Raw genomic sequence first — 17,315 nt, forward strand, 5'->3', positions numbered from 1 at the left:
ACTGATGTGCGCCATTGAGGAGGTAGCTAGGGGGATAAAAATGAGTTGCGGGGCAATAGGGCAAATAGGATGATTGATAATGGGATAAGGCAATGGGGATACTGGTGTAAGCTTGAGGGCCCGTGTGAGTGGCATTGAGAGATAAGCGCTTTGGTCTTGAGCACACAGCAGAATGTACACTGTTACGCACCACGCATGCTTTGAGGTGAATGCATTAATACTGCACATTCACAATAATACTCGTCAGTCTTGAATAAAAGTATCATTATATTTTGTCTCAGTCCAGAGGAGTATTTCATTCTTATCATAATGATGTCAGTAATGAGGCGTATTACCTCACCTCCTACCGAAAGCTGCCTTTGCAATGCATGAGGGTCATTGTTCTGAGCAAGAGCAGGCATGAACTATTTGTTTGGACACCAAAGCCATCTTGAAATGATTTCTCCTACTAAAAGCAACACACACGCATATATCTAGCTCATTCATTAAGTATTTGTTTATTTTGTGGTTTGCGTTTGCTTCAGTACAAAAAGCTACGTTTATAAGATGGCTTCTTTGCCTCTCTTTTCTGTGCCTAACTTGTTTTCAACATTTTGATCAGGGACTAAACACCCATCCCCTCTAATATTTAACATAGCAGAAACATTAGAAATGTAGTGATTAAACCAGTCATAGTCCTTCATTAAGACATCAATGTAATCAAAACAAAAGGATCTTCATTAGAACTTTGTGGGTATGCCAAAACCTAATAAACATTAACGACCACCTCAACATTTGACTGAATTAAACATGGCCATTTCTTAAACTATAACTCTATGAAACTTTATATCCATAATGTTCTAAGCAGGAAGTCTCTGAAAAATCTTGTGAATCGCACACACCCACCCCTTCCTGCAGAATCTCGAAATTGTCAACGTTTAAAGCCATATCTCTCCCATATCAGACTGACATACTCAAGTCCCTCAAAGCCATGCTTTATGAAAATGATGTCTTACCATTGTCTTTCATCTAACTTCGCTATGAGGTTGCTCTCTCACTCCTACTTACTATTGCCAATGCATCCCTCCCTCAAGGCATCTTCCCAAAAATCAGGATTGGCTAGAGCCTCCCACTCCTAAAGAAACCTGTACTTCACCCTAATTTTCTCAACAACTGCTGGCCCATCTCTCAACTAACATTAATCGGCAAGGTGACTGAAAAAGCAGTCTATGTTCAACTCCAAGATCACATCTATGCAAACCATCTTCTTCACAACCACCAGTCTGGCTTCAGATCATGCTGCAGCAAGAAGACCACCACCTTACGCATCGTAGACAATGTCTTGAAATCAGACGAAGATGATCCCTGCCTCCTGATATTGCTGGACTTCTCAGTTACCTTTGACACAGTCAACCATCCCACCCTCATTTGCACCCTTGAGTCGCAAATTAAATTCAGAGTCCGTGTCCTTCAAAGGTTCTCCTCCTTCCTTTCCAATGACACCAGTGTTTTCACATGGGCACATCCATGTCAAAAAAGATCCCTATCATATGTAGAGTCCCTCAGTGATTCCATACTGTCTCATGTAATCTTCAACCTTTTAATAGAGGTGCTTGGTGCTCTACTCACAGATACCAGGATTACGATTCACCAATATACCAATGATACTCAACTCTCCTTGAAATTCCCCTCTAATCAGACATCCAACACCTCAAATAAAGCTTGCACATCATCCAGACCTGAATGTCCAGCACCTACCTGATGCTCAACCAAACCAAGATGGAATTCCAATTATTTGCTAAAATCAACAAACAAGAACAAGTATAAACCGAGCTGCATGACATGAACCTTTATGAACCTGAACCCCAAATGTCGAATGTATGACGTTACTATGCATACATTTACAACGCATGCACTTACAACGCAGTTTTAACATCCCAACATCCGCTACAACGCATTCCAGTACATCGCATGACACCACATCGTATTTTAAAAAACTACCTTTACAAAGCATTCCATTAATTTGCATACTACGTTTACAACGCATACCATTACATTGCATTTAAGGTAAGCATTGTATAGTATAGTGGTAAAAATTATTATTCTAACTCCAGGGGGTGCAACAGTAGGGTAAGTGTTGGATAGTGTGGGGTTAAAAATTACTATTCTAATTCTAATGGTATGCGTTGTAATGGTATGCGTTATAATACATTGTTTTATTATATGTACTTACTGTATTTCATAATTTTAATTGTATAATGTCACACAATTTGAATTTTTGTTAGTTTTTTATATTTGATTTTTATTGTGTATATTAAAAATATGTCTGTCTCACATGTATGACCACTCAAACATTTTTTACTTGTCTGTTCCTAGTCATAATTGGGTTCCACATCCCCTTGTCTAGCATTTAGTCTGCATAGGAATTTTTTGCTTATATAATGCGTTATAATGCCTGCATTGTAGTGACATGCAATGTAGTGTCATGCGTTGTAATGGTATGCGGTGTAATGTCATGCGTTGTAAAGGATGTTGCGATGTAATGCCTGCGTTGTAAGTGTAGTGCAATGTAATGGTTGGTTGTAAAGGTTGTTTCCCCCAAAGGTCTGAGAATGTTGAATCACTTGGATTCACCATGAACACAAACCTCTCCCTCAAAGAACACATTGCTAAAAAATACAAAGACGGCCCGTTACCAACTCTCTCTTCTAAAGTCAAACAGTTTCTTCCAGAAAGCAGCTTCAGAGCTGCTGTTCAAGCCCTTGTACTCTCACATCTGGATGGTGGTTAATGCTCTACTCCATGAGCACACAGAATCTACACCAGCACCCCTTAAGGGCATCCTGCACGCGGCAGCACATCTCAGCCAGGGCATGAGGAAATATGACATCACCCCCACCCTGGTGGAACTCCATAGGCTCCCCTTGTCAGCTCGCAGCATCTTCAAAACTAGCAGCATCATTTGCTAAGCCATCACACCCAGTACCCTAGCTTATCTTGCAGAAAGCTCGCTAACTGTGGTGGGTGTACTTTGGTGGCTCTCAGCACAATCGCAGTCAGAACACCAAAGTGTACAAAAAGAGAAAAATATACGGCAGACTTTCTCCATCTATGCACCAAGGATCTGCAACAACATGCCCATATGCACCAGGACTGCCGCAATGCTGCTCAAAAAAAGACTCACCTCTTTAAAGAACACTATGTGACAGCGCATTAACTGTCCACAATTCAGCTTTCTCTTCTAATATTCACCAATTTCAAGTTTGCCTTTGCCCACATACAGCACTCTGCTACCTTTTGGCAAGGTTTGCACTATACAATGGAATTCCCTCCCCATACACATCCGCAGCCTGGAGAATTCTTTGACGTTTAGGAAGGCTATAAAAACTCATGTTTTCCCTGCGGTTTACGCTCTAGTGTTTTGGTCTGCCTGTAGTAAGCGCCGGGACGCCTCTTTGCTGAGGCAGCTATTGGGCTATACAAGTCGGTCTAACATAACATAACAAATACTATATAGATACATTCAGCACTGGAGACCTTTGACCAGAGTTAGCACACATTCTTATCTTGCTGATGTACATCCCATTGTCTGAAAATATTAGTCATTGACGACCTCTAGCAATAACTGTTCTATATTTTTATGTCTGATGTCAAAATGTTCAATCACTTATCTCCAGCGGTGGTTGAATAGGCGCTAAAACTATAATGGAAGGACATCATTATAAGTGTGGCTTGCTGGTGTTTATAGAAGGTGGAAGGATAGGACTGGTCTGTAGGAAAAGAAAAAGAAACCTCATAATGTGGCAGTCTTTGCAAGTGGAGTGCAGAAAGCATGGGTGGCCACATAGAGACAAAGGCGAGTGGAAACAGTGCCTATTATCTTGTCTGCAGTGTTGGAGAGACTTAAATGTGAAAGCAGGAATGCTCTTTTATTGGGAACTTGTGGAGTCTTGACACACTATAAGCACAGTAGCCTCCTTCAGTGCTGTGGGAGTAGGAAAGACATACCAAGCAGCATGTTCAGCCTGCATAATCATCTCAGTCAGGCAAAGCACACTCCCTGTTCTTTATCAGATGCTCCCTCTAGATGGTCTGTGTGAAGAGCCTCCATAGAAGATCGCAAACCTTCGACAAGGAGTCTCCTATTTTAAGTAATCTTTTGTGACATAATTTGTCATTTAAAAGTAGCCTAGCCTAACCCATCTCAGAAAAAAGCTGAGATGGAGGTAAAGACCCTACGAGACCAGGGGAATCTTTAAGTTTAAAGGACACTTAAACAAACACTTAGAAAGCCAATAGGTTTAGCATTTGTATGGTTTGTATGCACACAGGCACACAACTTAGAGACATTCACTAAGTACACACATCCCTAACATTCAAAAGGGGATACAGACATCCAGCTGTACAGATCAAGGAACATGCAGACATCAGGGAAAACAGACCACCAGTCATATAAAACCCTAAGTACTGATCGGGAAAGGCATGTTGATAGCAGGATGGCAGTGGGTGATGCACCAGAAAAGACAACACTGAATGATGTGAGGTTCAATGGTGTACAGCAGTATGCAGTAGGATGCCAGAAAGAGTTTTAATAGGGTGAAGAAGAAGATGTTTAATAATAAAGGAGGCATTAACATGGTGAAGATCTGGCATGGAATAGTCCCTAAAATATATATAATCTATTCAAAAGATAACACCAATAAGAGGATATACCGCTACAGATGTAAAAAAAGTCAAAAAAATCTCGGTAGAAGGTGTGACAGAGATTAGGCATCTACAATGGATGAATAGCGTATTTTCAATTTAGCGTATTCAAAATTATGGCCAAAAGCTCAGGCTAGATTTCTAACCCTACACAGCATGGCTTGGGTACTATAAAAAATATTAAATTTAACATTTTACGTTCATGTTTATTTTTGGATTTGAGTTCTTTCTTCACGCTGATAATACTCAAATTATTTGGTTACTTCCTAATTTTTCATTCCACTCTCAGGCACAGACACTAAACTATCTCACTGTTGTCTGCCACTGGATGACTTTAAACTCCCTTATATTAAACAACTCTAAAACTGAGGTCCTGTTTTTTCTCTCCTTGTCTGTCCCCATCTTTATAACTCTACTCAATTTCCTCCTGAAACCCCTAAATGTACTTTTCTCCACCAGGAAATGTAGGTTTCTTTTCAGCCCATCTGTGTTGATGGAAGTCTTTTAAAACCAATAGAGTCACCCAGTTATCAAATATTAAATATAAAGAATGATCAGTCAACATATCCCATTTAACAGTGCAAAAACTCTAATCCGTTCACTCATGAGACTGGACTACCAAACTAAGTTATCCATATATCTACTCCACCGGACATGTGCCCCAGTAGAAAAAGTCTTAAAATTATCTTCAAAAAATCTTCTTGTTGTACTTGTAAAATCTTCTAAGGTATATTGAATTCCACCTATTCATTTGGGCCCTGAACCGGCTAGATCTTGGCTAAAAATTGAGCCATTTATAAGTTACTTATGTTTGCATACAATGCATGCCACACCCAATCCCTCCATATCATATCTCATTATATCCCCAATCCAGAAACTAAGATCGCTTAGCTTTATTTTTCTAGCTTAACCCATGACACCTTGTGTGGTCTCATGTTGTGTGGTCTCAACTCAAGCTGAATCCGGGAAAAACGGAACTGGTCCTGCTCGGCGATAGTCACCGTTTCTGGGGCCCCCAATACTGGCCATCTAAGCTGGGGTCCCCACCTGCGCCGTCTAGATCAGTCAAAAGCTTGGGGGTAGTTATCGATGATGAGCTTTCCTTAAAACCTCAGGTCAATTCCGTTGTGTCCACCTGCTTTTTTCAACTACGGAAAATAAGGAAGATCAGTCGGCTGCTCACTCGACCTGCACTGACGCAGGTTGTAAGAGCATTGGTGTTGTCTCACTTAGATTACGCCAATGCCATCTATCTTGGTCTGCCTGTCACCCTTAGCAAACGTCTCCAGCTGGCACAAAACCAGGCAGCGAGACTGATTTATCACCACCCTCGATGGCAGTCCGCCAGACCGCTTCTGAGGCAGCTCCATTGGCTTCCGATTCAACATCGCGTTAGTTTCAAATCGGCCTGCATGATTTTCAAATCCCTTCACAACTCTGGCCCACAGTTTATCCAAAAACTTCTTCTTAGGTATACCCCTTCCCGCAACCTTCGCTCTGCCTCCCAAACCTTCCTGACTGTCCCTCGCTACAAGCTGTTGCGCAAAGGAGGCCGAAGGTTTGCCACCCTCGCTCCCAAGCTATGGAACTCTCTCCCCCTGGAGCTTCGCTCATGCATTGCCCTCCTTCCATTCAGGAAGCTCTTAAAAACATGGCTGTTCACCCAGGTCGCGGCCTAGTGCTAACGGCCTCTCGTAAGTTAGTTCCCCTGCTGGTCAGCGCCATGAAACCTTTGGGTGTGCGAGCGCTTTATAAGACTTTGATAAGATAAGATAAGATGTTCCGGTCTTTTTACCTTCCATATCTTTTTCACTTTTAACCATTAGGCATCCAGGCAGCCCCTCTCCGATACTTCAAGACAAAATTGAAATGCCATCTCTTGCAACTTGAAGAGTGAGCACTGCCTTATTCACTCCGCGCCACTGTGCCCTAAAAGTAACAGATGCATTTGTAGAACTGGTGTCTTGGGCGTGGCCAAGCCGTCGACCAACATGGCCGCGCGGCATTGAAGCTCCGCCAGCCGTCTTCAATCCGGCATTGATATCCCCTGCACAGCGGCATGTAATCACCACAGATTGGCGCCGGGTGATAGCAGTTATCGAGGCAAGCACCCAGATGTAACCAAACCGTGTCCAGATGGCGGCTAAATTGACCTTTCGGTGATCAAAGGAGCGTGGGGAGGAGCGAGCTCCGGCCCGCGCCGCTCCTTCGGGCAACGCGACACACCCGCAGGCAAGCACAAGCGAGAGCCGGCTTCCCATCGGAGGCAACGCAGAGAGAGGTGGTGAGTCCATCGGGCGCGGGCTATGTTGCCTCACCCCCGACTGCGCACTGCCACCTCCGATCCATGGCCAGCTTGGCCGTGTGAGGCCCCACGGGGACAGGGCCACACGTTGGGTCCGGGAGGCGGCCACTATACCCTGGGGGGCTGCGAATTGGGGGGTACGTGGGATGGAGCGGAGGGGCCTGTCGCCTGGTGACTCCCCGGCGGTTAAAAAGCTCTCATTCTACCTCCTGTCCAGAAACCCAGATCCCTGCCAGCCTCCCAGTTGTACTAACCCGCAAGGTCGCAGCAGACTACATTACAGGCCGATCATCCCATCACGCTGCCTGCACCCAACTATCTGCTGCACTAGGAATTGCCTCCGGTGGGGAAAGACATCACCATTCACTCTCTCCACGGCCTAAACACCAATTGCGCACGGAGCGCTGGACTTGCTGCTTGCAGGGTCTTCCAAACCCAGATGGAGTTGTTCTGAATAGCAGTTCACTGGGCCCACCAATGTCTGAGGCCCAACACGTGCTCTCCCGCCCTGATTCTGCGCCGGCATATCCAGACCTCTATCTAAAATCACAAAGGTATAATAACCTGGTCATCACTCGGAAGCCCACAATCAGAGTTCCAGGGCAGGAATGGTCAGTTACAGCAGTCGGTATTGCTAGTTAGCAGTAGTCCTGTTGAGATTAAATAGCGAAGGAATATTAACCGGATCACAACTGGAACATCCCCCATTCAGAATTCAAGAGCGTAAATGGCAATTACAACAATCTATGATTGCGGTGTTAGCAAGGCCATTCCTGTGCATAATGCAGAAAGATTAATCGAAGGCAATCCCATCTGGGGGGCCCATGGTCAAGGTTCCAGTGGATCGATTCTAGCCCAAATTTTCAGCAAGGTCTTCGTGATGTCAGTGGCAGGTGCCACTTTCTGAGTGAAAGCGGCACCTGCCACTGACATCACAAAGACCAGGATATTATACTTTTGTGATTAAAAACTCAACAAGATCTCTGTTAAGTATTGCCCTGAAGAAGTTCTTTTCTAAAGAACGAAATGCGTTGGCTGATGTCTGACTGCATGTTTTAGTATAAGAAATAAAATTAATTTAAAGGACTTCCCTATAAGCGTTTGGACTCTTTTCCTGGTGCACCTTCCACTCATTCAAAATCCATTGTCTGGTTTCCAGTGGAGTCGAACTGCGTCAGACTTCGGAAGTGTTATGCACAGGACATGTCTGTCTATGGAACGGGGATTGAGGTGCTGAACTAAGGGTCAGCCGCAGTTTTTGGAGTTTGGAAAACTCTGAATTAGACAGCTTGGAGAAGACGTTACCAGTCAAGTCACTAGTAGCCCTGACACTATAGGCTGAAAATAGAAGCTACAAATACAATGTAACATGGTTGCTCTAAAGTTATCCTTTCTCTTATTACAAAAGTGGGCCATAGAACAGGGTACTTGGCACTCATAGGAACAGACCCTGAGCTTGCTGGTACCAATGTGCAGAGAAACAAAGGTTCCGGCACTCATGGATATTAACAAAGTATATGACCATGGACCCGGAGTTCCTAGTCACAAATAGGACCAAGCACTGCCAAAGGCAATATGTATTGCCTAGTTGACCTATTGGCGTTACCAAACCTGTTTGCTGATGCTGCACAGCATCAGTTAAAAAACAAATGTAACTTTTTTAAATAAAAAAGCAATCATGAGATTGCGTTATGACTCTAGCGTACACTTGCATGATTGGGCACCAGGGAGAAAGCAGCAACCGGAAAGTGAGTAGGAGTGGGAAAATTCAATTCAACTAAAGGCAGCTGGGGGAAAGGGCAAACGAAGCAACACAGAGCCTAACTGGGAAAAGCACACAAGGAAAAGAACAACTTAGGGCGATAGGAGAAGCACACGGCAATGAGCGCAATATGGAGTATGGAGGGGTGACAAGCACACGAGCAAGAGAGAATCACATGGAGCATGGGGCAGAGAAGCACATGAGGGCAGGGCCAGACTGGCTGTAGCGGGCATCAGGTGTTTGCCTGGGAGGCTGGGGGCAAGTGTTACTTGGGGCTGGCCAGACTAACCATTGCGGGCATCAGGCGTTTGCCTGAGGGCTCGGCAGGTTATTCACTATGAGTGCTTTCTAGGTCTCGGCTAGAAACGCGCGAAGCACGTTCTCGCCAGAGAACTATAGCTGTCGGCTCAGCTGACAACGAGGGGAGACAAGAGCTGGCCACGGGCAGCATTTTCCAATAGGAATAGGTCGCGTGCGTGAGCTTTTGCATTAGAAAGCATTGCAGAAAGAATCGGATCACGACGCGCGCCTCGTGAACAGTTCACGTGACAGAGTTTGGAATGCAGGGGGAGTCTGCAGAGGGGCGTGCGGCGCTGATAAACAGGCAGGCTTTATTTCAGGAAGCAGCGGTATTTTACTTGTTTCAGGAAGCAGCGGTATTTGACTTGTTAATGCTTTTTTTCCATTTAAAGCACTGCTTGCGACTATGTGAGACAAAGACCGGGGTTGCTTGGAGTGCATTGATCTAGAAGGCGCATCGGTGTGCAGACGAGCTGCTGTAGTTCTTTCTGCTCTTTGTTTGTTTTCTTCAAACTAACGCGATGCTTTTTAGAGGCAGGCTGGAACTCAGGACTCACAACAGTTCGTCACAAGATAGCTCAGGGGGTTAAGTGCTAACGCACGACACCCAACTGATGGCAGACATATCATAACAAGATAATAACACTCGGGATCTAAGCGCCAAGAGACAGTTGTGGTAAGCGCTCGATCACTGAAACTGTCTGTCTGGTCATATTATGGCCCTGGCGCAGGGGAACATGGGTCAATCCATGTGCATCAAGGGCATTGTTATAAGAGCACAGATTTACTCAGCTCACGTTCAGTGTAAACAGCTGAGAGCGATGTCTGTGCCACATGGGTCACATGCACTCGAAATGCCAATATGTGTTTTTCCAGAAATATTCCTATTTCTCATTACGTCATGCACTTGCGACTTCGGCAGGCCTCGTTGTTTTTCCTCCCATATAAATACTGTCAGTTTAGATTTACTGTCCAACTACAAGGTTGCCTAATCCTCTGGCAGGGCAGAAAGAAACGAGGCCCAGATGTTCATGCACGTAGGTACAACGTGGTCTACCAAGCACAACAGTGCAGATGTTTGAAAGCCCCAGATGCATCAGTGCCGCGAAACTTAGCCTCACTACGCATACAGCTGTGTGCCATAGAGGCCCAGCTCGTGTATGTACTACGGAGCTACCAAACTTTGTACCGCCAGCCCTCACCATGGTTTCAGCCGCTGCACAAAGCAGCCTCCGCCGGGCCCTGCATCCCTGAGGCCAGGGGCTGACCGAGGCAGAGCCGGCCGCACGCCATGCCCTGGCCCCGAGGCTACAGCTCGCAGCCCGTCCCGTTACGGGATCATGCAGCAGCAGTCGGGAGGGACGCATAGAGCAGCAGAGCCGGCCCGGAGCAGCCCGCGCCACTCTAGGGGCGAGGGACCCCGCCACCGCTCCCCCCCGGATCAGAGCACTCCGGACAGAGCCGCAACCTCCAGGATCACACGGGCAGGGGCAGGCCCTCGTGCTGGGTGCTGCCCGCCACCAGCTTCTGCACTCCCCTGGTCACACCGCTACCTCCCCCGGTGCTCAGATTAGGCCCATCTTTGGATCCCACCCTAACAGGTCCCCCTCAGACCCCTGGGATAACAACTGTCTTTGGCACTGCCCTGTAGCCCGCCTTTGCCCTCTTCTGTCAACTCTCTCTGCCTCCTCTCTCTGCCTCCTGTCCCGTTACTTCCCTCTGATCACCTGCCCCTACTCTCTTTGACCCCCTTCTCTACGTCTCTCTGTCTGATGTTATCTCTTCCTGCCTTTCCCCTCTTCTCTTTAATCTGACTCTATCATCTCCCTGCCCCTACCCACCCACCTCGCTCATTTATAAGATCTTTATTCGTACTGTCTGCACACTCTGATATATGTATCTCCTTCCTTAGTATCTTCAGTTTTCCTTTCCTTCTAAAGCTCTTTCTTCTCTTTACCGTGCTTTTACAACTCGCTGCCCCTCTCACCCCTACTCTCAGGAGCTCCGATGTTACCTGTGGCGTTTCTTCTCTCTGTCACTGTCTCCTTGTTGGGGCTCAGACATTAGACCCCTCTAATAGGGTGCGCCCAAGCAGCGGACTGATGTCACATGGGCAGAGGTGATGCCGACCCATGGCTGGAGGGCAGTAGGTTTTTGCAAGGGGAGGACTGAGTACAGCGCCTTGATCGAGAATGAGCTGCTAGGTTTCTTTCGCAGCTTCTATCTGATACACAGAGAGAGAAGGTAATGTGTGTGCGGCCACGCCGCTTCAGTACGCTGTTTACTTCACATGGAGTATGTGTGGCTTCATTCCAGTGGTATGTGTAACACCTCGGCACCACATCACGCAGAGATTAGCGTCTTCTGACCATTTACACAAAATCCGGTCAGCCTACTGCCACCTTTCACTTTTCACTGTGATACAAACTCGCAGCACCAGCGTCCACTCACTATAATGCACTGCTCACTACACTGCGAGCCTGCTCTCTCAGCATCACAGTTTGAGAGACAACTTAGTGTTCGCAATATCCCAGTCCCCACACGCTCGCGCTTTGTGGTCGTGCACACTTTTCCACGCACGCTGCCACCTACTATCAGTGGTTAAAATTGAATTACAGAAGTGTAGATACACACTGTCCCATGGTACCTGTGAGCTATTGAGAAGGGCTGGTGCTCTCCAATTAAAAGCATTGAACGCCCACTAAGAATTTTAGGCACTCTCCGTTTCAAGTGTTGTAAGAAGTGCAGGCACTCGCTTTAAATCAGCATGCTTATAACAAGGAAGACTAGCACTCTATATTACTGCCAACTTAGATAAGCATAAGCAACCGCTAACCATTCACAAGCAATGTTTATATACCAATTGCAAATAAAAAAAAAGATTTATGCAAAGCATTGTCATTTACAATGCCAGTAACTCAAACTTTAATGCTGCGAGACCTATTGCATTGCAAATGCTTGTTATTTTAGTTTCTCTAAGTGCAGATGGATCGCTGGGCCGCCCTTAATCATGTCGATTTCCCAGTTCCAACAAGATTATCTTTGTGCCTGCAACGTTTTTAAGATATAATCCTATTTCCACGAATAGGGAAGACTAAATTCGATTTTTTTTTGACAGTGCACTGTTTCTGCCAATAATCAAATAGCTCGCAAATTACTTCCTTACCTGGTCTGCAATGTTCACCTGGGCCTGGTTTTTGAGGAGGAATTCCACTACTTGATGATAGTTTCCTGCAACAGCAAAGTGAAGGGCTGTGCGCTTCAACTGTGGAGAAAGAAACAGGGTTACATTAAAGCCAAGGATAGATTTCTATTACTCGGCAACATAATGCAGTCTGATGGTAAACATTGGCTGTGGGGGACAACAAAGAAAGGCAGCATGAAGTCCACCGGGTCATCAGCACTCAGACCTCATTACTTAAGGTGTGAATGTTCTGAATGTCAATTAAAGTGTGTTAATAATGAGGTTGTATAAACTATTCATATTATCTAGTGCATTCGGATATGTGATTGGTTGATCACTTGATTGATGTAAAAAAATTGAAACTGAAGTTATACAGTCGAAATAATACTTGCAGAGATCTATGCGCACTCGAGGGCCACAACAAAAGAAGGCAGCAAAGTGTACATATTAGATGGTGGGAACGAATAAATGGCAAGGTGTCTGGGAGCTGCTTGTTGAAAGAGGTTGAAGCCTTATGGAACTGAAACCTTCTAATTTAGGTCTGGCGTTAGCCAAGACCTTTTGATTTTGCTAAAATGTGTACAAAACACTTACATATAGGGTCTTTCGGCCACCTCTCTTCATCCATTGGTCTATTGTTGTCTCAGTCGTCTCATTTTGATTCCACCCACTAAAGCATACAGCATGGGTCAATGAGGCACCCTACTTAAGCCACTGGTTAACTTCACTTTGAGTGTCTGCATTTTGCTCTCTCACAAGCAGCACATCCACACACAAGCTAGTTGCCAGTGTTGTTCAGTGCCAGTGTTTTTTCTCTTTACTTGTGATAGGACACTTCTGATGCACATTCAATCTTTATCAGATCCCATCTCCTGCCTATGCTGTTGTAAATTCCTTTGTAAGTGTATTGCTTTTCTGACTGCTGCTATTTCACAGCATATCAAATTGTCCATTTGAAAGTGTTCGGTATTCAATTATCCTCTTAACTTTTTTCTTTCTCTAGATTCTTTCTTTCCTTTCTTCTTTGTTATTTCTCTCTTTCACTCTTTCTCTTCTTTCTTTCCTCCTTTTTTCTGTCTCTATTTACTTCTCTATTTTTATTTCTTGCATTCTATAATTCTTGCCCTTTATTCTTGCCTTCTTTTTTCCTTTTCTCTTTCTGACTAAGTTTTTACATTCCTTATTTGTTTCTTTCCTTTTCTCTTCCTTTCTCTTGTTCTTTCTTTCGCTTTCTTTCTTTTTCTCTTTCTTCTCGTTCCTTCTCTTTTTTTTCTTACTTCCCTTCTCTCTTTCTTTCCTTTCTATCTTTTTCTTTCTTTCCTCCCTCCTCTCTTTACTTCTCTGTTTCTTTCCTTGTCTTTCCTTCTATTTTTTTATCCTCTTTTTCTCTCTTTTCCTTTCTTCTTTTTCTTTCCTTCTTTCTTGACTTGTCCATTCTTTCTTTCTGTCAAGGGGACTGCAGCCAATGCAAGAATGACTGACAATTTAAATAGTTCCATTAAAAATGCCAGAAAGTACTATGGTAATATGTGCTTATTTGCTCTTGCAAATGATTCATGATGTTTAGATTCATGAGGGCCTGGCATGTTCCAACAATAAAGTTTTGCAAAAACAAAGACAAAACACAAGATGCCAGAATGCTGGCAGCCAATGCCAGACCTATTGGCTTTGCCAATGTTCGTTTTCATGTGTTTTAGACACGCTCATACATGTCAGGTATAAACTGAAGACTAGAGGAACACAGCTGGGTAGAAAGCCATTCGAGGCCAAACACTCGGCGGACTGGGGGCAGTCTGTTGTTTGAAGAATGATCCAGTGTTATTTTGGTCACAAAGAGACAGCGGAACAGATTTCCAGAATGGGGAGCTCTGAAGGTGTAGAGACCTGTTCCCAAACCGTTTGTTTCTCACTTGTTGAGATGTGAATGTTGGAAGGCTGACCTTAGGCATCGGGTTGGGAGGCAAGTGAGGATTATGAATGGACTTCTAGTAGAAGTCTGTACCTTAAAAGAAAAGAAGCCCTCGAACAGAAACACCTAACAAGGGAGCAAAGCAGGTTTTATAGCTGTGCTTAATTTGAGGCAGTGGTTTCCAGTGCTTGGTGTCAGCACTTAATTGGCAGCACCGGCACTTATGACAGTCTGCCCCACAGGACACTGCCTCCATCATGAACTCTGTCCACTCAGGGGCCCCAACCGACCCATTCCCTCACTACATCTTCAACCTGGGCAAATCCAGAATCAGCCACATGCTCACCACCTTGTTTAACACCTCAATTGCCACGGCCACCTTCCCTGAGGACTGGAAACATGCAGAAGTCAACACACTACTAATGAAAACATCAGCAGACCCTAGCAAACTCAACAACTACCAACCAATCTCTCTGCTCCTGTTCTTGGCTAAAGTTTTAGAAAAAGTCATCAACCAACAACTTTCCGCAATCGTACACAAAACTGCAACCAGCAGCATACTTGGGTCTGACTCACTCTCCATATTTAAAAACTTCTAGCAATATTTTTTGGATCATTACTTTCCAACGCAGATCAACCAAGCTGGCAATACAAGGGCCCACAGTCATGCAGTCTTTGTGGAGCATCAAAGCAGGACTTCATCCACCTAATATGCATCTGACCAATTTTAAATCCGTACCCTTTTTTACTATCAAAAAAAACTATTCAATACAAAGGGCATTTGCCCTTGCAAATCTGCAATATTACAATGTCTTGAGCCGAATGACTCACAGCTTAACTGTAACTTAGTAAAGTTCTTAATTCTGTATGTGAAATTACTAAAACACGGACCGAGTGGAAAAGCACAATAGTACTTTTGAGATCTTGTCTCACAAAACCGACTACCTATCTCTTCCTTCCATTTTATTGATTCATTGCAAATCACGACTATTAACATGTACACTTTACTTGTGTAATTACTGCATTGTTGCAAATCAAACATTTTAACATGTATATTTTAATTGTGTAATACACTCAGTTTTACTGGTATATTGTTATAGTTTTTACTAACTAAAACAATAAAGAATATTCTGATTTCTCACATCTGGAACAGAACGTCCTACCCGACTCCTCCCAATCAGGATTCCGCAGCAACCACAGCACCAAGACAGCCCTCATTGCGGCTAAGCCTTCGATATGGTCTCCCACCACACACTCATCACAAGACTGCACAACATAGTCATCCAAGGAGCTGCTCTCAGATGGATCGCCTCTTTCCTCAAAGGAAGAAAACATAAAGTCTGCCTTCCCCCTTTCACGGCTGAACCCAAGGAAATTATCTGTGTTGTACCCCAAGGATCCTTTCTCAGCCCAACCCTCTTCAACACTTAAATGACACCTCTGGCCAGCAGCACCAAAACATGTGGATTCAACATCATGCCCTATGCTGATGACACACAATTCGCCTCTCCGAAGACACCACCAAGACCAACTTTCATAATGCATGACAGACACCGCCAACTGGATGAAGGACAACTGCCTGAAGCTCAACATGGACAAGAGAGAGGTACTGATTTTCAGAAACAAAAGCTCCCCATGAGATGCGTCCTAGTAGCCCTCGGAATTTGAACCTACCTGTACCCCCACTGGCCATACTAGGAACCTAGGCATCATTCTGTATAACAAGCTAACCGTGACGACTCAGGTCAACTCTGTCTCCTCCTCCTGCTTCTTCATCCTCCGCATGCTTCATAAGATATTCAAATGGCTACCCCAAAGCTCAAGGCACACGATCACCCAGGTCCTCATTTCCAGCCGACTGGACTATGGCAACGCTCTCTACACAGGGATCACAGCTCACCTCCTCTGATGTCTACATACCATACAGAATGCCACAGCCAGACTAGTCCTGGATATCCCTAAATGAACCCACATCACCCCTTCAGGGAACCCCACTGGCTCCTTGTACAGAAAAGATGCCAGTTCAGGCTCCTGACCCATGCATACAGGACCCTACACAGCTGCGGACCAGTCTACCTGATTCACCGCCTGAACCTCCATCAGCCCACCAGACACTCTTTTATCTAACTCTCCTACACCACAATGAACATAGCAGATGTGGAGGTTGTTCATTCTACTAACTTGCAGCACAGACATAGAATGACCTACCCTTTCATCTATGGACCTCCCCATCTCTTCCAGAGTTCCAAAAGTCCCTGAAGACCTGACTATTTGGTTAATCAACTGGACTCTGCCAGCGCATGGATACCCTCACGGATGACAAGTAGCATCCCATGTAATATAATCTTTTTATGAACAAGGCCAAAATAATCTCTCCATAAATGCATAGATTTTACCCATTCACAAGGTTGCAGAATATTGCCTGTTCAAAAATGGTATCCATCCTGCTGCATGCTTTTTATTACCAGCAGGTACCATATATTCTGGTCAAAAGCCATTCAGCATAAGCTATCAGATGAAAGTAACGTTTATACCCATCCCGCAGAAGCATATTCACCATCTGCAACCAGGTTCGTATTATTCATATTGCTATAGCAGGCCAGTACATCAATCCCAGTCAGTATGACAAATAGGATCCAGCACATTATCAACCATCTTAGAAACCACCCTTCAACAAAGATTATCTGTCCTTTGTTGGTGATCTGTTTTATCTACTGCAAGTCATACTCTAGAGTTTAGAGCTCTCTTATTTGTTGCTTGATCACCTTTTGCTTACAGATCTTAATAAGCCTGCATTTGAGATGCCTATCAAGCACAATTCTAACTTTGCATATAATATGTAGATACTGCCTCATCTTGGTCTTGGCATCATGATCAAATGAGCTCTCTTCTCTATCAAGTAGGAATCACCCTGGAGTGTATGTAACAGAAATGTCATTGAATGAGGACACACTCCCTCCAGCCCTTCTCAGGACACTTGCTGTACACAGTAGACTTCATCTTCAAAAACAAAGGGGATTTAAAAACCCATAATCTCACATAAAGGAAAATATAATGTTTGGTGCCCAAATCATGAACGGCTGGTGGATTCAACGTTATGTTTATTTTCTGGGTTTAGTTTAAGGCCAATTTAAAGTGGAAAGTACATGAAGATGGAGGCAGTGCCCTTCTC

The 17,315-nt window shown here is 44.6% G+C and overlaps 1 protein-coding gene across 1 annotated transcript in view; it reads right to left on the bottom strand.

Annotated features, from left to right (window-relative positions):
• The window catches only part of ANKDD1B (ankyrin repeat and death domain containing 1B), a 479,621-nt gene that overhangs the window by 372,783 nt on the left and 89,523 nt on the right, over positions 1–17,315 (bottom strand). Inside the window, exon 3 of the mRNA XM_078675234.1 lies at positions 12,217–12,315. Within this exon, the coding sequence (XP_078531360.1) occupies positions 12,217–12,315 (99 nt within the window). The remainder of the gene's footprint in view (positions 1–12,216; positions 12,316–17,315) is intronic.

The sequence above is a fragment of the Lissotriton helveticus genome, chromosome 2_1 (assembly GCF_964261635.1).
Source record: "Lissotriton helveticus chromosome 2_1, aLisHel1.1, whole genome shotgun sequence".
Classification (NCBI taxonomy): domain Eukaryota; kingdom Metazoa; phylum Chordata; class Amphibia; order Caudata; family Salamandridae; genus Lissotriton; species Lissotriton helveticus.